This window comes from Monodelphis domestica, chromosome 5, assembly GCF_027887165.1.
Source record: "Monodelphis domestica isolate mMonDom1 chromosome 5, mMonDom1.pri, whole genome shotgun sequence".
Lineage (NCBI taxonomy): Eukaryota > Metazoa > Chordata > Mammalia > Didelphimorphia > Didelphidae > Monodelphis > Monodelphis domestica.
Window position 1 is genome coordinate 240,133,021 of NC_077231.1, and position 27,756 is coordinate 240,160,776.

Below are 27,756 nucleotides of genomic sequence, written 5' to 3' on the forward strand. Positions count from 1 at the left end.
GAAGGGGATGGGGTCAGGGAGGTGTCAATAGGGGTAGGGTTTGGCTGGGGAGAGGGGACATTGCTAAAAGGCTAATTTAAAAGCAGAAACATATTTTTTCTTCTCCCACATCAGGCCTGAAAAAGCTTGAATGTTTTAAGAAAGGTCAACCTTAGAAATAATCTGGTGGGTCAAGGGTACATTGGAAATGAACACATAACAGAGTATATTTCTTAAGCTTAGCAGTTATTTCCAAATCCCCTCCAAACATTTTCATCCTTCTCCCCTCCTCCTTGTGTATGTGGGAACTAGATTTATTCGAGCAGCAGTGAGAATTCATACCCTTATAAATTCCATTACAGGAGACAAAAATACTCTCCATGGCAACCTGCTACAAATTCAAATGCATAGAAAGAAACTCAGACACTATGGTTCTGGGAGAGAAAAAGTGGAAATAAAAACAGGCAGAAAATGAGGTGGTAATAACTTATCAGATGATGGGCTCTATCTGACAATGTGCTTCCTCAATGGCACTTCATCTTGTTTTGAAGGGAGTGAGCCCACCAGTATTGACAAGTTAAGTTTCTGCAGGTTAATTAAGTGATAATTGGACAAATGCCCTGGGGCTCCCAAGTGAATATACTATGAAACCAAAAGCAAAAGTGATTAATCCTTATGACAGAATCCAAACAGTTGAAACACTGATAGACAATAATGATGAGATTTTTTTTTAAATAAGGGGAATAACAGGAAAGAAATAACATAGAGTGGGCTCTCCCACCCTTCCCTACTCTACCCACCTCCAAAAGGTTCTTCTATCACTCTGGTTCTTTTGCCTTCTCTGTAGTTTACAGTGACTGGCACATAGTAGGCATTTAGTAAATTGTTGACTAGTTTTCTTATCTGATGTGGATCCCTTTGGAAATTGACTCAAACTGCTCAGGGTTTAACCTGTCTAGAGAGATTGTGCACGTGCGTGTGTGTATGTTGGGGGAGTGGGCAGCTACTAGAATAGAATTCTATTTTTGGGTTAAAACAGGAAATGGGTGCTAGAGGAATAAATCTGGAGGGAAGGGAAAAGAAAGATTTTTCTTTAGCTAAAATTCATTAGAGAAGAATAAGGTCTTCAAGTATGTGAAAGGCAACACAGAATGATAAAAAGAGCCCTAGCTTTGGACCTGGGCTTGAACCCTAGCTCTGTTATTCCTTGTGTGATCTAAGGCAAACCATTTAGTCTTTGTGGGCCCCAATTTCCTCATCTGTAAAATGAGAGAGTTCCACTAGATGGCCTTTGTAGTCTCTTTTCACTCCAGCATGCAATATTTCCAAAGAGGATGCAAAAAAAAAAAAGGAAAAGGAAAAGGAAGCAGGTTTTAGGATGTCCCTCATGGAGAAAGAAGGAAGGAAGGAAACAAGCCTTCATTAGACTCATATTAGGTGGTGTGATCTGTGCCAAGTATTTTACTACTATTATCTCATATTATTTAAGTAAATGTCCATCTCTTTCATGGCAGCCCAGTAATCCTCAAATGCTTTTTCCTTCTGTGACCCACCTGAGAATATTGCAATCCTTCTCTTTGTGCCCCAACATCCCTACTGATTATCTCTCTCATCTCCATAAAATCTTCAACTTTAACTGTGTTTCCAGATTGTTGAGAAGGAGGAATGACAGTAACATTTCTGCTATACTTTCTGTCTCTTTTAGACATGCTTAAGACCCTTCCAACACTAGGGATCAGTCCTAGATAGGTAGGCAGAGCCATAGCTGGGTAGATGAAGAAATATTAACAGTGGAAGTCTGAGGAATTTTAGCTTGTGATCTGCTATTTGTATCTCCAGAGCTCAGTATAGTACCTGGCACATTCTTGTCATTTCACTCATGTACTACTCTTTGTGACCCCATTTAGGGAATTCTTGGCAAAGATACTGGCATGGTTAGCCATTTCCTTCTCTGGCTCATTTTACAGATGAAGAAACTGAGTCTAACAGAGTTAAGTGATTCGCCCAGAGTCACACAGCTCATAAGTGTCTGAAACCAGAGTTGAACTGACAAAGATGAGTCTTTCTGGCACACAGAAGGCACTTAATAAATACTTACTGCTTGATGTAATGATGTGATAAGATGTACTGAATGATGTAATAAAGATGTAATATAAGAGGTTACTGTGTAAGAGGCTTTACCCCTGTTTTCTAGCTCTCATCAGAATTCTTACATTCTTTTTTTTTTTTTTGGAGGGGACAGAAGAGAAGATGGTCCAAGCCCCAGATTGATGGAATCTTTTAACTAATATGAGAACTTGCTGGTGCTTTGATTTCAGAATGCATAACCTTCCATTACAGATGAAATGCCATTTGGCCTGTGATTTGTTCCCAAATGTGTCCCTCCTATCTGGATTATTTGGTTTCTTCTGCTTCATTTGTTCTTTTGGATAAGCCCCTGAACTGTGATCTGATGAAAGAACAGTCTGTATCTTGAGCACATTAACACCCACAGACTTGATGATCCCAAGGCCATGCTAAAGAGCTGAGGAGGCGTGCCCACAGAAGTATGGCTAAGCCTCCTGAATCAATCTTTAAGAGAGCCATAAACTGATGACCTGAGAAAGCCAAACAATTTTTGACAGGCATGAAACAAAATGATCTAAAAGTTTCAAAGTGCTCACAAGCCTTCCCACACAAACAAGGGTCATGCAAAGCAACATGCTAGCAAAACAGAAGTCAACAGGCATTTTATTATGCTCTAAGATAGACTCCCTGCTCTCACAATACCTCCATTCTGCAGTGATATTCATGTGAAAGTAAAACACTTTGTTTTTCCCAAACTGAGCCAGAAGGAAATATACTAGACTCACCTATAGCCAAATGCTTGTTTACATGTTAATTACTTATACCTGAGCTGCTAGCTTTTTTTTTTTTTTGGTTTATGAAATTTGCATTTGTATATGAAATTTTATCTTCCCCCTCTTGCCTTCCTACCAGAGGTCTCCTATGCCTGGAATACATTTCCTCCATACTTTTACCTTTTGGAATTTCTTTCTTTCTTTCTTTCTTTCTTTCTTTCTTTCTTTCTTTCTTTCTTTCTTTCTTTCTTTCTTTCTTTCTTCCTTTCTTCCTTTCTTCCTTTCTTTCTTTCTTTCTTTCTTTCTTTCTTTCTTTCTTTCTTTCTTTCTTTCTTTCTTTCTTTCTTTCTTTCTTTCTTTCTTTCTTTCTTTCTTTCTTCCTTCCTTTCTTCCTTTCTTTCTTTCTTTCTTTCTTTCTTTCTTTCTTTCTTTCTTTCTTTCTTTCTTTCTTTCTTTCTTTCCCCTTACCTTCCATCTTGGAGTCAATACTGTGTATTGGTTCCAAGGCAGAAGAGTGGTAAGGGCTAAGCAATGGGGGTCAAGTGACTTGCCCAGGGTCACACAGCTGGGAAGTGTCTGAGGTCAGATTTGAACCTAGGACCTCCCATCTCTAGGCCTGGCTCAATCCACTGAGCTACCCAGCTGCCCCCAATTTCTAGCTTTCTTAAAAACATAGCTCAGATCAAATCTAGTTTCAGACAATTTCCCAGCATTGTGGCCCTGGGTAAATCACTTAACCTCAGTTCCCTAGCCCTGACCACTCTTTTAGCTCTTTTGCCTTGGAAATACTTTGTACTAAAGCCAAAGGTAAGAGTTAAAAACAAAACAAAACAAACAAAAAAACCAAAACAACCCTAGCTCAGCTGTCAGTTCTTTCATAAATTTCTCTGTATCCATGTCCCTCTTTCCTAGGGTTGTTCCTTGAGGGTAACATTTGTTTCATTTTGGGGGTTGTTCTTTCCCTAGCTTAGAGCCTTTCACATAGTAAATGTGGTAATAAATATTTATAGAAGAGGTTTTTCCAAAGTATGTGGATAGTTTTAGGTCATGCTATTTAATTTTTTAAAAGCAAACACTCAGATACTTTTATATCCAAATGAAGGATAGCAGTTTCAAAGTAGTCACCTTGGAAGAGTACACAGTTATTTTCTATGGGCACAGAGGTGGCACAGTATATAGAATGCTGGACCTGGATACAAGAAGGCCTGAGTTAAAATTCTATCTCAGGTATTTTATTGGCTGTGTGACCTTGGGCAAATCACTTAACCTCTGTCTGCCTCAGTTTCCTCATCTGTAAAAAGGAAATAAGAATAATACCCACTTCACAGGACTCTTGTGAAGATCAAATGAGATAATATTTGTAAAGGGCTTTGGACACTTTAAAGTGCTACATAAATGCTATTTTTACCAAGAAAAAAATCCAACAGCAATGCTGATAATGCTCAAAATGTTGCTAGACATTCTCTTTGGAAAAGTGTCTCCCAAACTACTTTGCCAGTCCCTTGATAGACTCGCAATCCTTCTTTTGCTTAGTTGTTTTTTTTTTTAAACAAACAAAAAAAACCCCAAGGTTTTTTAAAACCAAAAAAATTAGTTTCGCCCAGATTTTTATCAACCTGTATCCTTCAACATATCTGAGAGTAACTTTGTTCTGTTTCCAGACAAAACAAAAACCCCTTCATCAAATGAAGATATGCAGACAGGAAGTCTCAATATGTTTTGAACAGTGACAGAATTACTGAAATAAATACACACCCTGCCCAACATGATAACCTTGAAGAAGTCCCCATTCTTCCAAGAATACATTTAAAGATGTACAGATGGATCCCAGGTTTCATTGGTGTGGGCACCCTCTAGTGGTACAGGTGACCACCTTGAACAAACTATACCAAAACCTACAAGTGACCCATGGTATGGAAAGGCTGCATCAGTCAGCCAGGAGCTGTCTAGCTGCAGAGGCATTACAGACCAAAGGTTTGGCAATAGCAAATATGAATTTGTTTTCTGAGAATCATATGAGCTAAAGAGAGCCTCCTCACCTCATCACTAGGGAGATGGATTCTGGGGGCATGACAGTTCTTGCAGCACAATATAGCATTATCAATACAGAAGCACTCACCAGTAACAGATCGGCTTCCCCTATTTGGCATTTAAAGAATTTCACAATCTGGTCACAACCTACCTTTCCAGGCTTCTATTACCTCTTCTACATATTACAATCTAGCCAAGTTGGCCTTCTTGCTGTTTTCACACACAACAGTCTTTCTTCTTTATCTTTATCATTGTACAAACTGTTCCCCATGCCTGGCACACACTCCCTTCCTCATCTCCCCCTCTGAGAATCCCTCATCTTCTTTAAGGCTTAGCTCCAGACCCATCATTTAGATGAAGCCGTTCCTGATCCCCCCCAGATGCTGGTGTTTCCTTCCTGATTCTTTCCTATGTGCGTATGTGTGTATATGTTGTCCACCCCATCCAGACTGTTAAAACACCTTGAGAGTAGGTAGTGCTTTCCCTTTGTCTTTGTGTCTCCAGCATCTCTGAACACTTTGAAGAAGGTGCTTAATAAATAAATGCTTTGTTGGATTGATTTTCACAACACAAGCGAACGAGCTCATCTTTTCGTGATGATCTGGGTAAGGCATCTTCCCCAGAAGGCACGAGTGGAGTCAGAGGAGCCAGTTCCTGAGATCTGCTCTTCCTTCCACATTAAGCTGCTTAATCTAAGACAGCATGGAAAATATCCCATTCAGTTGCCACCCCGTGGGGGCCATGAAAAGGGAAGTCTTTTTCCCAGTGCTCTAAAGGTCAGCAGTCTTTATCAGTGCTGTCTTAGTACATTAAAGTTTTTCTCACCTACCCCAAGGGCTATAATACACTCAGTGTATGGGAGTCACTGAGGCATACATGTTTTAATGAGGTGGTATTGACTTTTAAAGAACAGCCACTCAGTGTGCAGGTGAGGAGGCTTAGGGCTGAGCTGGCTCCTTGTTGTTGGATTGTTAAAAATCCCACTTGTTTCTGAACTGTTTTTCAAGCAAGCTTGAGTTCTTCTGAATCTACAAAGAGCCTCTGACATGGCTTTTCTGTTCCTGGATTTTAGGCATGTATTTTTAGTTCCTTGCTAGTGCTTCAATATAAATAGCACTGAATCCCTCAAGAAACACTTGGGACTGCTTTACATTGAAACTGCTTCATGCCCAGTATACCAGTAACTAAATCTCCTTGATAATAAAAATAGTCATTACAGCTCACATTTCTAAAGAACAATGTTTACAAAATGCTTTCCTCATAACAATGCTGTCAAGCAGATAGTATAGTCTTCCACGTGGCTGGCTGAACTGAATACAAATACTATTTTGCCAGATGGATAGGTGAGTCGCCTAAGACTCAGAGTGGTTTTGCACCATGCCAAAGATCACACAGCTAATGAGGTTTAGAGGTAAGATTGGAAACCTAGATCTCCTCATCCTTGGGTCAAATTGGGAACAGCATGTGTCTAATCCCACTAGAGCAAAAGTAATGTGATGGTGAGGTCCCAGCATAGAACTTTTTTATCGTTTTTAAAATAGGAGGGGAACATTCCACACCAAACATTTCTAAAATCGCTGTATTGTCAACAGTGTATCATAAGTCTAGAGCTGGAAATGATCTCAGGGGTCATTTATTCCAATGCCCCCATTTTACATACGAGAAAACTGAGGTTCTAAGAGATTAACTGAATGACCTAAGATCAGAGAAGTAGTAAGCATCAGAGACAGAATTTGAACCCCAATCCTCTAACTCCAGAGTCTAAGCTCTTCTTTCCACTGTACTAATAATTGGTAACTGAGATAAATTCGAGCGATATACTGATTTCCCAAACTACTCCATTTAGTAATGATCCTCTAGCTTTCTTTGAGTGAAATATAAACTCCTTTCTAAAAAGCTAGAGCTCTTGGGTATGGCACAGCCTACTTCATGTGGTGTCACTGCATTATGAATATTAAGTTATTACTATTAGAGAAAAGGGGGCAGGTTAAATGCCAGGCTTAGAGTTGGGAAGCTGATTCAAATCTGACCTCAGAAATTTCCTAGCTGTATGATTTTGGGCAAATCACTTGACTCTGTTGGCCTCAGTTTCCTCATATGTAAAAATGAGCTAGAGAAGGAAATGGCAAACCTTTCTGGTATCTTTGCCAAGAAAACCCTCAATGGGATCATGAAGAGTCAGATAGGACTGAAAAATGATTGAGCAACAGCAACATCAGAGAAGAACATTTCAAAATATTTGGGGAACAAATGGGTGGCTCAATGGATTGAGAGCCATTTGGGGGACAACTGGGTGGCTCAATGGATTGAGAGCCAAGCCCAGAGACCAGATGTCCTGAGTTCAAATTTGGCCTCAGATACTTCATAGCTGTGTGACCCTGGGCAAGTCATGTAACCCCCATTGCATAGCCCTTACCACTCTTCTGCCTTGGAACCAATGCACAGTATTGATTCTAAGATAGAAGGTAAGGGTTAAAGGGAAAAAAAAGAAAATATTCTGTGGGCAAAGCTCGGAACTTCTAAATACGATTTACTTTACTAAGAAATTTATGTGTGCTTTCAGACTAGAAAAAAAGAACATTCTAAAAACTTAAATTTGATGATACTTCAATTTCTGTAAAGTTTAACTGAGTTTAGAAAGGGACAATGATCTCTTAATGTAAGAGGCTCAGTACAAAGAAATCTTTCCATTTCCAAGAATGAATTGTGGTGGGCTACTTAAAGTTGATAGAAGACGGTTTACTTTTTTCTTTTGTATAGACCTCAAGTCACCAGAATGGAAAGAGGGCTGGATTTGGGGTCAGCGGGCTGGCTTCAAACCCCAGCTTCTTCCACTGACTAATGTGACTTTTGGTCATAACCTATACTCTGAAAGCCTCATCTGTAAAATGAAGGGTTTGGACTAGCTGGCATCTGAGGACCCTTCCAAATCTGTATCTATAATCCTATGATTGAGAAAACAAATTTTTAAAAAGATAAGATTGTAAGAATCACAAATATAGTTGGCTTGTTTCTCAGTGAGAGACATATTCGCTTTTTGGATAATCCACAATTTTAAGTCTAGGCTCATTTGTATTATAGCATGAGTTGCCATACTTTAGTTGAGTCAGAGTAAGCTAGGAGAATGAAAACTCATCTTGAAACTACATCAAATTCAGAAGGTTAGAATTCTGGGAGGAAAAAACCACATATGAACACACAACCACATTTCCAAGTCAAATGGGAGATGTTTGGATTATCTGTTGCCTGGGATGCTCCATCCTTGCAACCCTTTTGTTATTGTGGATAATTTAGAATTGAGGTATTGGGTTACAGAAGAAAGAATGCTGGATCAAAAAGAATGTTGATGTACCTAGGGCAAGTCACAAATCCTTTTGGCTTTAGTTTCTTTGCCCATAAGCTGAGGCAGACAGACTAGATGATTTGTAAATTCCCTTTCCTCTACAAAATTCTCTCTATGCCTGAAATACCAAAGAACTCTGGTGACATCTTTTATAGACTCTGCACTAAATCAGGCACTTATTAGGAAATGTTTCTACTAAAAATCAGATAGTAGGAACAATAGATAATCATTTTCAGTACTACATAATAAACAAGAAAGATTCCAAAATGTTTAATGAAAATGGTAAGAACCACTTTTTCCCATAAAATAATTTACTAATCTATTCTTTATAACAGAGGTTCCTTTAAAAAGGAATAGAAGGAGATCAACAACACATGTAAAACCCAGTATGAATCATATAACCATGGGAAAATATTCTAAATTAATGAATTAAGTAAAAATTTTCAGTTAAAAAAAAAGGAATAGAAGAAGAGGCAGCTAAGTGGTTCAATGAATTGAGAGCCAGGCCTAGAGATGGGAGGTCTTGGGTTCAACTATGAGCTCAGAAACCTCCTGGCTGTGTGACCCTAGGAAAGTCACTTATCCTCCATTGCCTATCCCTTACCACTCTTCTGCCTTAGGACCAATACATAACATAGTACTGATTCTAAGATGGAAAGGGTTAAAAAAAAAAGGAAAGTAAGGGGATAAACATTTATATAGTGCCTATTACAGTGACTGGCACAATGCTAAGCACTTTTACAAATATTAGTTCAACAAAGAGAGTTAGGTGCTATTATTATCCCCATTTTACAGTTGAGGAAACAGAGGCAAATAAAAGTCATGTCATGCCAGGATCATACAACTAGTGTCTGATGCTGGATGTGAAGTCAGATCTTGGCCCAGAACTCTATTCATGGCCCCACTAGTTGACTCTGTGCTCTCCTTATTCCTTCCTTTTTCTCCCAAGACCTTTCATTGCAGCACTGATAAAAAAAATAAAAATAAAACAAAAACTATATGTGGTTCTTCTTCTAGTTATAACCTGGTAATTTACTTCCTAAATCCTTCTCCTAGGAGTGATTAGAAAAAGCCACCTAGCTACGGCAGCCCAGTATATACTTAAAAGATACTCTTTGGGGGGGGCGGGATAGAGAGATGAGGACAAAATTTGATATTCATCAGTGGTGCAAAATAGTGGTTATTTTAAATAGCCCAGATCAAGATCACAGTGACAATTATAAGGTGAGATTGTTCAATTCAGCAGCTTTAATCACTCCTGGTTATTATGCAGGAGCATTTGCAGTACATCTGTACAGCATGTGCCATTTTTCAAGAGGTTTATTATCCCACTGGGCATGTTAACTCCAAAGCTAAAAATGTGGTGGAGATTTACAGTGCTTAAAAGAACCAGCTTTCTGCTTCCTGTCCATGAAACCCCAGCTTCCATCTACCCTTCTGTCTTATTTAGATACCTATCCTCCTTTGAACTGGTCAACATTGATAGCTTCAACCTCTTTTTTTGCCCCCTGTTGGTTTGGGTACCGGAATTCTAGGAAAGCAACAAGAACAGGATGTAGTCATACCTGTCATGTCTTAGGGCCCTCATATCAACATATACAGTGGTTGGATCAGGTCCAGATGTTCCCTGTAAACAAGGATATGTTTTAGTTAATTGGGGTTGTGAATGGAAAAACTGCATCCCTGACTATGGAGCACTTGTTCTTCATACTCCATATTTTACTTATGGAGTAAGTGAGCCAATAAAATAAAAGCATGTAACGTGACTATGAATTATGTGGATTTTTTGTAGAGACCCACTTACTCCAAGATGCAATCTCTAATTAGAAAAAAAAATGCATAAAACCATACCTACCCAGAGGTACCTGTTACCCTTTGAGACTGATGATCTGAACTTCAAAAGAGATTGGACTCAAAAGAAATTGATCAAACAAATGTGGATATTCAGAAGGCTTTAAACAATTCAAACACAGTTATAGCTAATGGAACTAATATACCAGAAGAGGCATGCCAAATGTTTTACCAAATAAAAGAAAGCTGGGACTGTTTAAGAAAACATTTGGGTGGTAGAAGCAGGCTGTCAAGAATATGAAGCATGATTTGCTGAGAAATTCTCACTGCATGCACCAAAAAAAAAAAGGTGTGTGTTTAGAGCTCAAGATATTAATGCAGAACACATGGCATGAACTGACATGGATTAAGGAGGAAGATGTAAAAAGAAATTATTTTGTTCCTTTGAAGCTTTCTACAACTCTATGATCCGATATTCCTGCTGCTACTTTGGAAGTTGTTTTCCCAAGCCTTTCTGAGACAGGAAGAGGTTGTCTACACCTGCCCAATTCTGGCAAATGGGACATTATGGTATCTAAATGGGAGTTTGTTTCTAGCTAACTGACTAGTGCTGGTGTCCAGGAATGAGTCCTCACTGGCTCTGAGATGGAACGCTTTGTTCTTTCATTGTTATTATCTGAATGTCCAACATTAAATCCTTGCCATTTTTTTTTTTGCTCTCTGACAAGAAAGAGATCTTGGCTAAATCCTGTCCCCTCTAACATTTTGCCTTGGCTCCATAAATCCCTCCAAGAGCCGCACTAAGGAGAAAGATAAAGCATGAGAGAACAATTCCATTCAGTAACAGCATGACAAGCCCAGGGTTCACACAGACCCTTGGTAGGGTAATCTTTGTTGTTTGGTGTGGAAAAACATGGAATCCACTGAAGAATTGTGGTGATGGTGAGGGGTTATGAAACTATGCCTTATGAACATGGTTTAAAAAGTGGGGCTGTTTAAATTAAAGAACACCTGGGGATGGGGAGAATACTTGTCTTCAAGGATGTGAAAGGCTAGCATGTGGAAGAGGAGTTTGACTTTTTCTGTTTGTCCTTACAAAGCACAACAAGGACCAGATGGGTAGGAATTAAAGGCCAATGTATCAGCTTGATAGTAAATGGAACAGAATGCCTAAGTGGGGAGCAAGTTTCCCATCAGGGGAGCTCTTCAAGGGAAGGAAGGATGACTACTTATCTGATATAACATAGATTGGATTTATACTGTATTTGATGGTTACTGTGTGACCCCCGAGGTCAACAATTCTTTGAGTCTGATTCAATAGCAATTTTCTGACTACAAGCAATGTCAGCTGGCATTTTAGTTGTAGAACTATGCTCCCTCTCTGGGGGAAAACCTAAGTCTATAGCAAAGGTAGGTGAGTAAATTAATTTTATTCTTGATCCATTAACTCTATACTATTTACAAAACAAATACTTCTCATCAAGATCCCAACGCCAAGACAGAGAAAGACCTAAGGAGCAGCACATGCAGGTTAGCCTCTAGTACGAAGATTACATTAATATACAATACAAGGAGCAGCCTAACTGGCCAGACGTCTGTGGCAAATCTACTAAGTAGACTCAGCTGTGTAACAGACTAGTGCTGAGTGGAGAGCTAGTTAGATGTTTCAAGTAATGCAACATGCTTTATTGATTGTAGAATGAAAATGGGAAGAAAAGATATTTCTGTTGACAGATTTTCTAGGACTCAGCCAATTTTGAAAACAAATATAAAAAGGGACTAACAATGAAAATGATGGAAGATGAGATTAACACACACCATTGGTTATGTTCAATGGAAGTGGAGCATTTCTCACAAAGGTGAAATGTTTCATGAGGTTTTAGCAGATTAAATTGCCCTGGGCCATCTGCACTGTTGCACCAAAGGGTCTTTAAAGCCCTCAATCTCCAGACTCAACTTCTAGTCTGTCCCACTGTTGGAAGCTGATAAGGTAGGTATTGCTATTGAGGGAACAGGAAAATCCCCTACCTGGTCAGCCAGCTTCCCCAGCCTGTGAGGCTATAGCAGCAGGACAGCAAGGACAAGAGGAGAGAAGGAAAGAAGAGAACACAAGACCCCCCAAAAGAAACAAGACAGACCACGAACCAAAGATAAAACCAACAAAACAAAAAACATACAAAATCCCCCACACAGCCAAACAATTAAAATGAGAAGTAAAAGTGGGAAGGGAAGGAGGAAAATGCAACAAGCAGAGAACAGAATAAAAAAAAAGAACAAAAATAATGTCAAATACAGAAATGCTTAAAATGAACCACTGTACCATTAAAGGTTTAAAAAAATTAAAATGAGATGTCAACATCTTAGTGATAGAGCAACAGAAGAGATGGTAATAAACAAATAACCATGGATAGTTAAATGGTTTTAAAGACATATAGATAATGTTAGTAGATGGTTTCATTTTAGGAAGCTTTTCTTGGATTGTTTTTCCCAAAAGAAATGGGGTTTGAATTTTATTGGCCCAGGTATTTAATCCCTTAATTAGCTGAAATGGCAATCCAAATTTGTTACACCAAAGGATTTTAGTGATGGTCTTTTGTCCCTAAAGCAACATACCTACACATACTACATTAACTTAATAATACTGCTCAACAAGATCCCAAAACCAATACAGAGAAAACTTAAGGAGCAGCACATATTCTAGTCTTGATAGATTTGTTTGTGAAATCAAAACAAGTTTTCTTTATGCTATTTCTTTTAGCAGAGGCTACCTCCTCTTGAAAGGATCATCTGTACATCCTTTCTCTTCATGCTCAACCACTGCTTGGCACCATCAGACATGTGCTCCCCTCAAAAATATTCCCTCAATGCAGCTTGACTCATATCCTTCCCTCATATCCTCATGACCCAGTAGTTGCTCACATTTAGAAGTAAGATCAGATTTGCACCTGCCAAAAAGCTGACATTAAATTCATGATGGAACAACCTGGAAAAGGTGACCCAGATAGCATCTGTTCACAAGATACCAGAAGAACTATTGCTACATTTTCACTCCCTCCCAAAAGAAGATGAAACATGTAAGTGAATCTGTATTGCTTTTGAGATAGTTGAATTCTAATCCCTCTGATATAAATCCATTATGATTAAAACTAACAAGGGGCCCGTAAGCTATTTCAAGCTGGAATTTTTGAATGGCTCACTCTGGTACCTAATTTAATAGCATGTAGAACTGGAATGAAGTTTCCTGTTTACCTGTAACTTCCCCTAACTCTTTCCAAATTCTGACATGAGCACTGTCTAGATGAAGGAACATTGCACTAAATTTTAGAAGAATTAGGATCTGTTCTTTGGATGTATCACATATTAGGACAGTGGAAAAAGCTCTGGCTTTAGAAATTACTTCAAGCCCCAACTTTGATATCAATTATGAGTGTGATCTTGGATAAGTCATATAATTTCCATTGACCCTTGGACTACATCACCTCTGAGAACTCTTCTAGGCTTAAGTCTATAATCTCATAAGTCATAACTCTTCTGGCCCTTAACTTCTTTAACCTTCATTATAAGGGTCACATTTCTAATGGTGTGTAAGGTCTACGAATTGCTTTTTTCATAACAATACAAGTATTACTGTTCCCATTTTAGAGATAAACAAGGGGAGACTCAGAGAAGCTTAGTGATTTGACCCTATCCACACAGCTATTGAATGCTGGAATTGGGAAATGAATTTAGAGTTTCATAACCAACAGTAGTTTTTCTGCTGAGGCATATTGCCTTCTCAAAGTTTAAGTTAAAAAAAGAACAGAACCTAAAGTTTATAAAGAACTTCCTTCAGGACAATTTTGTGATGTAGTTATTGCAAGCCCTTTTATACTCATACAGATAGACCACTGAGGCCCTGAGAGGCTTGCCTAGACACCAAGTTTGTGGAGGGGCTGAGAAAAGAAACCAGGTGTTCTGGTTTCTGATCTGGCTCTTTCTTCCCTTTCAGCCTCCCTCCCCCCTCCCCCCAACCCACTGCCTTCCCTATAAATTGAGGCAAAATTGAAGTGAGAAAGAACAAAGAATGCATGTGTGGTGTGCTTTTGTATTCTTAGAGGGAATCATGCATTCCAGATGAATATAATTATTTAAATAACATCCTTCGAAGAGTCCACAATTGTCTGAAGTCAAGCTGGAGTTGGAACTGGGTCAATTCTTTCCACAAATTACCCAGCTGCAAGAGGAGTCAGAATGTCCAGGGTGGTGCACTCTGGAAAATATTTGTGAGTGGAAAACCAACTTCCTACCTGAATTGGGTAAAATATAGAGACTTTTCTTTCAAATCATTTCAATATGAATTCATGTGATAAAAGCCTTAGGAGAGTTGGGAACTCTCTTAACACTGGCTATGATCCCCAAAAAGACCTCTCTTCTCAAAGGGAAAACTTATACCCATGGAGAGAATGGGAGGTAAGGAAATAAAAAAAAAATCAGTATGTCCAATTTTTTAAAAAACCTGAGAGACTCGATTTGAGCTCAATTAGGAGGTTGATATCAAAACCCTTGTTTACTTTACTAAAGTAAAGGCTCACTTGCAGGGTTTCTTTAAATAATGATGTTCCCCCCCTGTCGTTATGGTCTTCAGCTCATTAAATACTTGTCAGAGAGGTCAGCAGTGGCAGGAAGATTTAAAGTGATGGTATTAGCATCTATTCAAATTGAAGATTATTCAGAAGTGAAGATATACCACATAAATAGTAAATAACAGAATTGAGAATTGAACCCAAGGCAAGGAAAAATAGGCTAATATGTAGATAAACTTCATTCTATACATAACAGATAATTTACCCACAGATATAAAAACCAATCATTATAGATTGTGGAATGTGAGGAAGGGCTAACAAGAAAAATGAGATGGAGAATGTTCTACCTATTTTTATTTTTTTAGGTTTATTTATTACCAATTACATATTGTTTTTCCTTTTTAAAAAGATGATAGTTTTCAAAGACTTTTAAAACCACTTTACTAACAATCCCAGATTAAGATTTAAGAGATCTAGTCCTAGAAGGGAAGTTCAAGGGGTAGCTGGTGATTTGGATTAAAGCTCAAGAGAGAAGGTAGGCGGGCTATATAAAAAGCTCTAAGAAACATCTTTATAGAAATGAAAAATTGAACTCTTGAGAACTAATGAAATCACCAATGGAAATAATAGAAAGGGAAATGAGAAGAGAATCTAGATCAAAGCTTTGAGGTACATCCAGGATAGTGGGAATGACCTGGATAAAGATCCAGCAAAGGAGATTCCGAAGATCATTTAGTCAAAGACTTTCATTAAACTCTTCTCATAAGATAGAAAATGGAAGACACAGAGAAATAATGTGAATTACTTAGGCTTACAAAGATACTAAATAACAGAGCTAAGATTAGGACTCAGTTCCCCTTGTTCCCCATCAGTGCCTTTTCCTGTAATACCATGCTGACTCTTCTCTTTCCAGTAAGGCATAAGAAAGAGGAATGAAATGTATTTGGACAACACCTAGAATTGGACCACAATCACAGAATATCAGAGGATAGAATTAAGAGAAAATGAGTAGAAGTCACGGAAAGGAAAATTTAGGCTTAATGGAGTGGGGGACGGGGGGGAGAGGAACAATGTTCTAATTATTAGAACCATCCAAAAAGGAATGGGGTTCCTCAGGAAGTACTGGGTTCTCCCTGAATGCCTGGATGACCACTTGATGGGTATATAAGTGTTCTTTAGAGATGATTAGTGTTATCTACTCAGAGTAAACTATATTCCATAGACCTGAAATGAATACTATATAAAGGTCCTTCTATCACAATATTCTAACAAAGATTCATGTGGTGAAAATTGTAGAGGAGTTAGAAATTTTCTTCTACTGGCTGTGATCCTATGAAAACCTCTCTTTGCTATGTTAATGCAAATTCAAAATCAAAGAGGCTTCTCTTAGGAGAAAGATGGCTTGGCTTCTATTCCAAATCTAATTGGATTCAAGTGGGAAGATGACCTTAGTCAATCAGTAAGCATTATTAAGTGATGACTTACTATGTTAAAGGAACTATGATGGGAATACAAAAAAGGGGGATAAAACTCAGTCTCTTCCCTCAAGGAGTTCACTTTCTAAGTGGGGTAGAAAATATAAATAACTACAAGCAATAAACACATACACACACATACTCTAGACCTTTTCCCTGGCTGTTCCACTGTGCCTGGAATGGTCTCAATCTTCACCTCCTCCTCTTAGTTTCTTTTAATTCTTTCAGGATTCAGCTCACTCCAATGTTCTACAAGAAGCCTTTACTGATCCTCCACTGGTAATTCTTTTTCTGAAACTGGCTCAAATTTAGCCTCTGGATATGTATGAATTGTGAGTGTCAGTAAGGAATTAAAAATGTTACCAAGGTTGAATGAGTCTGAGTTGAAAATGCCTTGGGGATCAATAGAGGGCTTGGGGAGAAACATAATGATTTCTGTTGAATTTGAGATGTCCAAGAGGTACCTGATAATGTAGGACTAAAGCTCAGGAGAGAAGTTAGGTCAGTACAAATAGGTCTGGGAATCACCTTTATAGAGATGAAAATGAGGAGCTAATGAAATCACCAATGGAGACAGTAGAGAAGGAAAAGAGAAGAACATCTAGAACAAAGCCTTGAATTTCACCTATGGTAGTGGACATCATCTAGACAAAGATCCAGCAAAGAAGACTCAGAAGGAGTCATCAGACAGATGTGAGTAGAATTAAGACACAACAGCCCAAATCCTAGAACTGAGAGAATCCAGTAGAAGAAAGTGATCAGGAATGACAAAGGTTGCAGACAGGTCAAGGAAGATGAGAAATGAGAAAAGGATCCTTAATGACCACTGAGGGAGGCGAAGGATGAAGGAGTGCACCAGTTCCATGAGATAAAGAGCAGAATTTTTACCAGATGCTCTGATTCTTTAAACTTAGAACCCTAAAAAATGTATTACAGTGAAAATGGAACTGAATTTGGAGTTAGAAGACCTGAAGTCAAATTTTGCCTCTGCCACATACCATACTGACTGCATGAGTCTGGGTTAATTCCCTCATCTTTATGCCTCATTATTTTAAATTATAAATGGGAAAAATAAAAAATTGATCATAGAATCATCATGAGGCACAATGATTCTTCAAAAGTTTCCATTTTGAAATAAACTTTTATGTTATTATTATTATTATTATTATAGTTGAGGATTTCTATTCAGAAGTAGGATATATAATCTCTAAAGTCTTTTCCATCTACAAGCTTATATGATTTATGTTTATTATTAGGATAATGATTCTCCAAACTCCTTTTTATGATTCTCATCTTATATGCAACAAAGCTACATGGCATGCATTTAGCCTTACATAAAAAGTAAATTCTAATAAATCTTTCATGAGTTTGAATATTTGGTATGTGATATTTTGATGAATTAATAGAGTGTTTGGTAGAAATTCTATATTTAGGTTTCATGGGATTTAGTTCTGGAAGGGACCTTTAAAATCACTAGATCTAACCCTCATTTTACACATGGATAAACTAAATCACAGAAAGATAAAATGACTTTAAAGTCAGACAGGTAGGAGAATGGCAATGCCAAGATTTGGTAAATAGCAAAGCCAGAACCTCTGATTTCAAAACTAGTGCTTTTCCCTTTCTATTGTTTTTGTTCTTTACTATTGCCAATTTTAAAATAGCCATATATTTATTCCCTTTCCGGCCTTGGTCATTGAACAAAACTGAATGCCTGTGTATTGCTTTGAGGAGATTCTCGTACCCTCAGAGTTCTAATTCTGACTTAATTCAGTTTGTCTAAAAATATAGATGCAGGTTAACAAGGGTATGAAGCAAAGTCCAAGTCCAGGACCCACCAACTGTCTAGAATATGCTAAATCCTTCATGTCAGTTTCTTTTGTTGATAATTGCCTCTTTCTCATAAAAGCAGAGTATGGGTCAGGGGAGAATCTAATTTGGGTTATAGTTAATGATGACTTTACTGTGAAATTAATTTTATTTTGAGAATTCCATGGTACCTGTTGTGTTAACTTGAGGCCCCTCACGGACTCGAATATCTTGGGTTGGCAATTGCAGGTAAAGGGAATGAGTGTGAATGGTATGGTATTTCTATTTTTCACCTCCTGGTCTTCCCATTTTAGTCTGTATATCTGAGCTGTCAATCTGCAACAGAACTAGTCAGTACGTGTTATCAATGATGCTTAATGCTTCGCTTGTTCCACATTTGATATTTATAGTTGAAGACTGGGACAAAGAGGTTTAGTGGACAGAAAACTCACTGAGTCATCAGTGTGACATGGTGGTCAAAAAAGTTAATGGAATCTTAGGTTAAACGAAAAGAAGTTTCCCATGCAGGAATAAGAAGAGGATAGTAAAAGAGTACTGTACCCTGCCCTGGTCAGTCAGCATCCAGAGTACTGGATTCATTAGGAGGAGCTACATTTTAAAAAGGATGACAGTAAGCTGAAATGAATCCAGATGAGGCTGATCAGGTTAGTAAGGGGGCTGAAAACCATGCCATAAGAGTGATAAGAAGTGTGAGTATTTAGTCTGGAGAAGAAAAAAATTCAGAGAAATATGGCAGTGGCCTTTAAGAATTTGAAAAGATATCATGAGGGAGGAGGGACTAAGGCTTTTAGAAATGTTGTCCTAGAGAGCAGAACTAGGACCAATGGCAGTTTGAGGAGGAAGATTTTCAGATCATTTTTATATACATATATGGGTGTGTATGTGTATTTTTTAGAAGGCATAGTTTTTATTATTGAAAACCATAAATTATATAAACACATACACATATATACATCTATGCATATACATGTACATCTAGAGCGGTTTAAAAATGGAAAGCACTGACTTAGGAGGTAATGGGATCCCTGGGTGACTCCATTGTTAGAGAGATTATATTCTTCTTTGGGTGAAAGTTCAACTAGAAGCCACCTGAATGATTTTCAGTTATGACATTCTGTGAACTTAAAGTTCTCATGACTATTGATTTCACTGAGCATTGAAAAGCCTGCTAATTGTAAATATAGCTTCCCTTTCAAGACAGACCTTTATCATCTGTAAAAGAGCAAAGATCAAAAGGTTTCATTGTTAGTAGCCCAAGTACACTTCAACCCTCCTCCCACATCCCCCCCCAAAAAAACTAATTTTGATCTGCTTTTTTAAAGGGGAAAAGATTTGGTCTTTCTTCCTCATGAATCCTATGGAGAAAGATACTAAGATTTTTATGAGAAAAACACAATTTCAAACCTAGTACAAGCAAAAACTCTTCATCTTAATTTTTTTCAAGAGAGTAATTGTGGCTTCAGGCAATATCCTTTCCAACAGAGGTTAATAAACAAGTGACATTTTTTAACGGCACCAAGAGAAATTTATGTTAAGGCTAATTAAACACAGAAGTCAGGATGTGATCTTTTTAATGTTCTCTTTGACACTAAATTCAACAAATTACAAGTGTTTTATATTAAAAGTCATTTGTGCAGCTAGATATTCTGGGAAATGACATTTCCTGAAAATAACAAATGGCTCCTACATCTAGAACCCTTTTCTTTGAAAACTGTCAACAATCTTAGAAGTTCATACAAAAAATCAAAGTAATCTAGTTTTCATTTAAGAAGGTCATTCCTTTGTAAAAAAAAATGACTTATGAACTCTAAGCATCAGTGTCATAATGCACACAGTGGATAATTCCTGTCTTGCCATGATTGGAGAGCCAACAACTACCCCTTGGATTTTCAGATTGAATTATTGTCTCAGCAGCATCACAGAAATTAGATTTTTCTTAATCAGCTTGTCACTAGAGAGGCAAAGTATTTAATAATATCACACTCAAAAGAGTTGAATAATCTAGAATTATTGATACTCGAGTATTCCATCACTAACTGATTCAATCTTAAACCTAAACTCTATAGGGGACAGCAATGGTGAACCAAAGAATGAGTATACTTCTCCATCATATTACTAGCTTACTCTTAGATGGTGCTTCACACTGATGAAGTACTTTGTTATACATCAGCTTATGTAGGTAACACCAGGATTATTATCTGCATTTTATCAAAGAGTTTTCTCTTTGGTGGTTTGGAGAAGTTAAGAGATTTATTTTAAATTACATAGTTAGTGAATGTTCAAGTCACAATTCAAAAGAAGATCTACCTTTAAGACAGAGCTCTTTTCATTCAATTAGTATTTCCAAACTTATTAATGTATAGCTCACACAGAAACCAAACACAAGCCTTTCTAAAAGGGATTCAATTACCAGAAGAGAAAGTCTGATTCCTTGTGCTAAAGCATACAAGTTTAAAAGCTTTTTAAAAAAAATTACTTTTTGGACATTCTGGCTTGGAGTAATAAGTCCAAGGAGAAGCAATGAAGTTACCTTTCAATGCTGCAGAATGTTAGAGCTCCTTAAGAAATTTGCCATTTCTCACATCATCTGAAACATAGAGCTTTCTTAGGCAGGGATTTAGTCTTTGTTCTGCCTTGTGATCTGACAGCTATTTGTTCAGTTACGGGACCTCATCTAATTGAATGAATGTTCTTTATGTATTCTACCTTGTTCAACCTGACCTTGTACTTGCAAGCTGGGCTCTTGAAATTTTTGATTATGCAGACAGTGCTACACACAGGCTCAAGAAAGAAGTGACTAATTTTTCCCTCCTACCCACAAGTTTGATTTTTAAGAAAAGTAGAAAGGTCCTTTGGTCACTTTTGTATTCACTCCTTTCATGATAGTGAAAAATCTGAAAACTATTCCTTTTGATAGGAAAGCCAGGAAAAATGGAGAAGTCCAAGAAGCAAAGGCACAGGGAAACTGAATTCCTTTTTCCACAGAGTGCCTAGCTCATGTATGACTTGTTCAGATGTAATAATGAACAGAGGTCAGGGAAATAAATATAAGAAGCAGCCTTTCTTTTTTTCTCAGAAAGCTCTTGAGACAATCAGATTAAAGCAAACTCACCATTTGGTGCTGTCTCTTGGTGAGTATTGGGAATATATGAGTTAAAGCAGTCTACACATAAGGTCCACTTAAGTTATAAAGGGAAACTGAAAGCATGGGTTTCCTCTCATACTTTAAAAAAAAGAGGTTCAGGTCACTATTATTCTAAGAAAAATCTTAAAAGCAATGATTGGGGTGCAGCTGGGTGGATCAGTGAAATAAGAGTCAGGCCTGGAGATGGGAGGTTCTGGGTTCAAATCTGGACTCAGATACTTTCTAACTCTGTGATTCTAGGCAAGTTACTTAGCCCCTATTGGCTAGCCCTTATCACTCTTCTACCTTACAACCAATACATAGTATCGATTCTAAGATTAAAAAAAATGCAATTAGGGACAATTCCAAGAAGAACAGTGAATTATGTTATTTCCTTATCTGATGTAGCAGTTCATATTATAACTTCATTTTAAAGGAAATATAGTATGTAGGTTTACCTCTCTCTACATGACAACTATGTTTCTGAAAAGATGTATTTTTTTTCTTGTATCAGACACTTTTTATACTTGAAGGAACTTGCTTTTTAAAAGATTCTAGTCCTAAATTCTTGGGAATCATGCATACTCAATGAATATTTTTAGAAAGCTAATATTTACCTCCAAATTTAAACTATTTAAATTATTCTTTCTACAATTTAGTTTCTTCCATTTGGAATTTAAGTATAAAATCGATCATTTCCTACCTCACAAGAGTGCTTTGTGACATTAATTTGTTAATGTCTACAAATCATGTCAAAGATGACAAGTGCTAAATGTTACGGTTATCTGGTGCAATCTGTTTTGTTTTCCTTTTGTGAAAGGGCTTCCTATAGCATTTCAAAGTAGCAGCTGAGAAAGAAATAGAATAAATACATTTCTGTTGCCAAGTGACCATCTAATGTTTTCTCATTATAGTCTCACTTGAGGAGTACCAGTTATTCTCTAGGGGAGGGAGGTGTTATTGCTGTTTGGGGGAAGTTGCTGAATTTGAGGCTGAGACAGAATGATGAAGGTGCAAGAAGGGCAAAATCTTTATGAGAAGGGCCATAAGAGTGTTGGCTGACATAAAAGCAGTGTTAGAACACTGCTTGGAGATAGGAGAAGAGAAAGAAAATAGAAATGGGGCAAATAACTGGTAGGAGGTGAGAGACAAGATGAAAGTAGAACTAGGAATAAGACTTGCAAGATTCCTCTGGGCAGTTCTTTTTTAAAAAAAATAATTAAAAAAAAATTCTGAACTTGACAAACACCAAAAGAAAAGGAGAGGAAGAAAAGGAAAAAAACCAAACAAACCTTCCACATGTGGGAGTAGAACAGTCTGAATCTGTTATGTACATCTTGGTTTTTTTTTAATGTATTTAAAATTTTTATATTTAATGTTTGAAGCTGTTCTATTTGTTTACATTTTCTTCAGCCTTTTTTCTGTTTTCTTCTAATAATAACAATAAAAAATCCATTTTCGTTTGTTAACAAGAAGGCATAAATAAGGAAAACAAATCCACCCATTTCCTGGCAGGGAGGGGGGAAGGGAGTGAAACTTATAGAGACATAGGAGAGAGTTTCATTAATGAATGAGAGATACAAGTCAACATTTGTCTTTTCTGCTTCGAATGCCAAAGAAAGAATGATAGCTCTATACCTTAAAGACAAGTTCAAGGGATTTAGTTGTAAAAGACCTTGGGGGAAGATGAAACATTTTTACTTTCTTCTAAAAAAAATTAGTTTTATCTCTGGGAAGTTTGAGCTTTTCCATGGGCTGAGGTATTTCCTTTTACAAAATAAGTGCTTAAGAAAAGGCAGAGATTATAAATATGGTTGGAAGGGGCACTAATGACAGAGAAGGAAAAAAATAAATCAGATTTTGTTTGGAAGATTTGAAAGGCTAATAAGTGGTTATCTCAGGCATCTGTCTTTCTTAACAACTAAGGCAAGGAAATGAAGTTGAGGTTGTGCTTTAAGGGCTGTCAATACAACAGGAGATATTTGAACCTGCTTTAAGTAACTTAGTTCTTCAAACAGCAATTATTTGCCTACTTACATCAGACCAAGCACTTAAAGAGACAGGGATACAGGATGTATGAATACATTATTTCAAATGTCTAATCTTTAGAAAACAGACAGCAGAAGTTGTGACAAACTGCCATGCTTGTTACTAAAGTTAAAAGATTTGGGGATTGGGTAAGTGCTAAGAATATCTGTTATGAATAATGGTTACTGACAAATGGGAAAATGTAAGAAAAAAGTAATAAAATCAACACCTATGTACCCACCACATGCATTTGCTGAAAAGATGACAAAACCCTAACTAGGCATCAGATGAAAAAAAAAAGGGCAAAACTTCCAATTTGTGCTGTGTGCTTCACATCCACTTGTCAAAGCCTTGATTCCAGCATCTCATGACATCAATGAAACTCACCTGTAAACAGATTGCCAGGTTCACTCTACAGCCAAATGATGTGCTAACAGCTCTTGGATGGAGACCCAGATCTTTAAATAATTTTGAAAATGATTGTGTGAGGGCTATTCGAGGGCGTTCTTCTGCCACCACCACACAGGTCCGTACCCGGGACAAGTCCAGTCCTCTTGCCTGGGAATAATGATAATGACACTGATTGGTAAATCAATCTCACATTTGTGCATCTCCATGCTAAACCAGGAATCCTATTATTTTGCAATGATAAAAAGATGTAGATAGCAAAGACCCAATGGCATGTGGTCATCAAGTCTTTCTTTTTTTAACATCAAGAAAAATGTTTTAATTCTAAACTATAGAAATAGTGGTTATGTCAGAATATTGTAAACAAAAGATATATCATGTTATCAGTTCTTAACCAGGGAATGCTTTCCTCAGTGTTCTGTTTTTCATAAGCCAAATTCATTCATGAAGATGATCAGATTTACCATTTGGGGGGGGGGAGGAATAAGGTGTGTTTGTCATCAGCTAAATGTGCTCACGAGTTGCTTTAGCACTGAACTAACTACCTATTAAAACCTCTATAGCGACATTCAGAACTGAAAAGATGATATAAAATCTGGCATATCATTGATGTGGTGACCCACTCCATCAAAGCAGACCAGGCTCAGAAAGGTTAAGTGACTTGTCCATAGTCACACAGCCAGTAAGTGTCAAGAGACAAGACCTGAATGCAATTCTCCCTGACTCCAAGTCCAGTCCTCTGTCTACCATCCTGGGCTGCCTCTCTGAAGTAGTAACACCAACAACACTTTTGCTGAATAGCTGCAAGGTCACTAGGACAACAAATGAAGCAGAGGAGGTAGAAAAAAATGAATGCTTCTTAGAAGGCAATAAAAGGCTGGCAAAAAAGCAGGGTGAGAAGTCTGATGAAATGTTTGTGTTTGTATCCTTGTAAGCATGAGTGTGCTAGAAGCATGCACAAGAGAGAAATGCAAAAAATCCCAACATACCAGATGTAAATAGGAAACCAGACATTTCCAATGACTTCATAAAGATGGATCATGCATTTTATGTCTTGGGGCCCTTGAAAGACCCACTGATATATTCCCAGTGATTAATCACATTATAGTTTTATGGTAGAATATTTCTGCATTGGATGAGGTCTAGTAAACAAAAGCACCAGAAATCAAAGGAGGAGGAATTCAAACAAGCCTAGCAGAATGCTTTCAGTGGTAATGTTTGGCACAGCTCATGCTGAGGGCAAACAAAGTTGTTGGATGGCATCCCAATGAGGAATGACCCACAGGCACTGAAGTATGTTGTCTACTGGTATGGAAATGAGGGACAAAGAGAGAAGAACACTCTCAAATAAAGCCAGCTTGTTCTTTGCCTTCTCTCACTTCTAACAAATGCACTGATGGCTGAAGCAAAGAAAGGAGAAGGCAAGATAATATTGATATGAACAGGTGTGTATATGTCTGCCTGCCTTGTGTTGAATTGCTACATTAGACATAGCAAACTATTATAACAATAACTCCCATATTTATGTCTGGAGAACAATTTCTATACAGCAACTCTGAGAAGTAACTAAGGAAACCCTCTGGCATATTTGACAATGTAAATCTCCCCTGCTATTGTTGCTTTCGATTGCCCATCTCTTATACTCCATGTCAGACTTGACTGAAATCTATTTTTATAAAACTAGAGAATGTACTTCCCTTTACTGAGTTCTGAGCTTGGTGCCTCACTGTCTCATGGAAGTGATGGCAGCTTCTTAAAAGTCTGAGCCATCTCAGTACAAATTCAGGCAGCTCTTGGCAAATTAGAAAGGTCTCAAGTCAAAGACTTGTGTAGATTAAGCCTGTGGTCCGATGGGTTGGGGACCAGCTAAGTGTGAAGAGGCTCATAGCCAGAAGGCTGGTCACTGGGTTATCAACCATATCATCTATGGAAGTGTTGCACTGGGTGTCAGTGCAGGGAGTATTCACACTGATGGTCTCAGAAGCAATATGAAGGAAGTAAAGATTACATGTTCCTCCCTCCATCCACATACATCATACCACATATGGGCTATAATTCAATACATTCATATATATACACACATACATGTGTTTGTGTGTTTATGTTAACGTGTACAGTTTTCCTTTGGTATGAACCTGGATTTGATTTGCGGGAGGAATTCTAGAGTGATGAACGCTGAAACAGTTTTAGAGAGTTGTCTGAGTTTAAGGGATGTGCCCAGGGTTACTCAACTAGTATGTATCAGAAGAGGATTTGGACCCAGGTCTGTGTCTCAAGCCAAGTCTCTTATCTACTATACCATAATGATTCTCATTGATACAACACAGCTTTCTGCAATACAGAATTGATTTAGGACCTAAAAACATTTTATGTTCACACATATGCAGATATATACAGATACACATGTGTATATATCATCATCATGCACATTAGATTAGTATTTATGATGTACATGTTACATATAATACACATCTATGCATAGGCATTATATAAAATATACATCTATATAATTCCATATTTAATTTCTTTGCTGAATACATATATAATTCTGGGGAAAGTGGGCTGATAAAATTATTTTTGAGAATGTGCATATGTAGAATTCTCTCATTCTAGGCACACACATTCAATCTGCATCATTTGTACATACACGCATATATAATGTATTCTCTATAGTTATATGAAACACAGTTTTATTATAAATGATTTTCTAGATGAAACCAAAGAAATACATAGTGTAAACCATAGTATCAAATCAGAAAGGACTACTTTGTGAGGATATTTTCATTTTCAAGATCAATAGAATGAATGGCACCATTACCTGATGGAAAGTGCATTCTTGCCTCTCCTGTTTTATTTAACAATATGTGTTAATCAGTTATTTCTGTTAATATTAGACACTGGCCAGATGTTGAGCAATCAGATGTAACATATGAAGAGCTTTAAGCTATACTATATTTACCCGTTAGGGCTAGCCAGTTCTTATATTTAAAAATAAAGGTACTTAAATGACATGATTTCTCAGTTCAGTTATTTGATGTTTTGGATTTTATCTCTATATGCCATGACTATTCTTGGCTTTAAGGAATAGCTGTGGGGAGGGCATACAGACACAAGTGTTTCAGACTCTGCAAGTTCACTCTGTTTTTAAAAAGTTCTCCAAAATGGCTGATTTCAGGAGTGCAAACTCTTGATTATAGAATTTTTATATAATGGAAAACTTCATATTTAAATTACAGTAGACATTTGAAACAAGGAGCTTTTTGAATTTTTCATAATAATATAAAGCTAGTAGGGTTAAATGGAGGAAAAATGGTATCCTCACTTCACGGTAAAGATAAAATGGAAATTGAACAAATTGTCTTCTATAATTCTTTGAATGAAGCCCCAATGAAATTTAAGAAATAATCATTTGTACTCTCAAATATTGGTCTCTTGACATCTACACACACTCAAGATATAAATTCTATAAATTCTTAAGGGGCAAAATAGTTCTTTTTCTTTTGAATCTTTACCAGATGAAATTGTACTCCTCCTTTATACACCATCTCCTCCACATTATCTTTCTTGATCCTACCAGCCAGAAATGAGCCCTCACTCCCGAGACCTCGTAACATTCTGCATCTCTCATATACTTTCACATGATACATACAATGCATTTATATATATGTCTACTTCTCTCCTTCTAGACTATAAGCAATGAGTGTTCTTTCTTGATATTGTATGCCATTCAAAACTTTTATATAGTCTGAACGGAAGGACTAGATTTGTGAGTACATTGGTACAAGGAAATCTTGGGTGAAGAAACTCTCCATACTGATTCAAGTCAGCACATTTTTGGTACTTCATAGTGTTAGAGTTGCCTAGAGTATAAAGTAGTTAAGGGACTTTCCTAGGGTCCATGGACACCATACATTAGTGGCAAAACTTGAATACAGTTCTCCTTGGCTTCAAGGCTGGTTCTCTGTACAAGATACTTAGCATCATTCATTCACATGAAGCAAAGGCAAACCCCAACCTTTCAGAATTGTACTGAAGAAATGAAACTGCAATTTTGAATGTCTCACAAATCTAGAGATCTGCCATCTTGCCTTTAAGTCTACTTTGTCAGTGATAGTGAGGGAAGAAAAAAAAGTTTAAAGGCTGGTGGTTCTCTCTAAGATGAGTATTTCAAATATCTCATGTGAAAATATATTTAGAAACAGCAGGCGATGGCATTCTAGATTTTATGAAGTTTCCAATGAGTTTTACCAAGTATTTTTTAAGACCTTCCATAAATGTAATTTCTCTCTTTCAATGAGATTGTGCCTAGAAATGTTTTCTGTCAAAAGGCATTCAGTAATACAAA

The 27,756-nt window shown here is 37.4% G+C and overlaps 1 protein-coding gene across 7 annotated transcripts in view; it reads right to left on the reverse strand.

Moving 5' to 3' along the window:
* DIP2C (disco interacting protein 2 homolog C) overlaps nt 1–27,756 on the reverse strand; it is a 634,433-nt gene that overhangs the window by 41,310 nt on the left and 565,367 nt on the right. For 5 of the 7 annotated variants that reach the window (XM_007504698.3, XM_007504696.3, XM_007504699.3 and 2 more), the window contains 3 exons: nt 23,391–23,561; nt 12,013–12,042; nt 9,759–9,820 (listed from right to left, as the gene is read on the reverse strand). In XM_007504698.3, the coding sequence (XP_007504760.1) occupies nt 9,759–9,820; nt 12,013–12,042; nt 23,391–23,561 (263 nt within the window). The remainder of the gene's footprint in view (nt 1–9,758; nt 9,821–12,012; nt 12,043–23,390; nt 23,562–27,756) is intronic. The other 2 variants (XM_007504697.3, XM_007504700.3) reach the window with 1 other exon arrangement.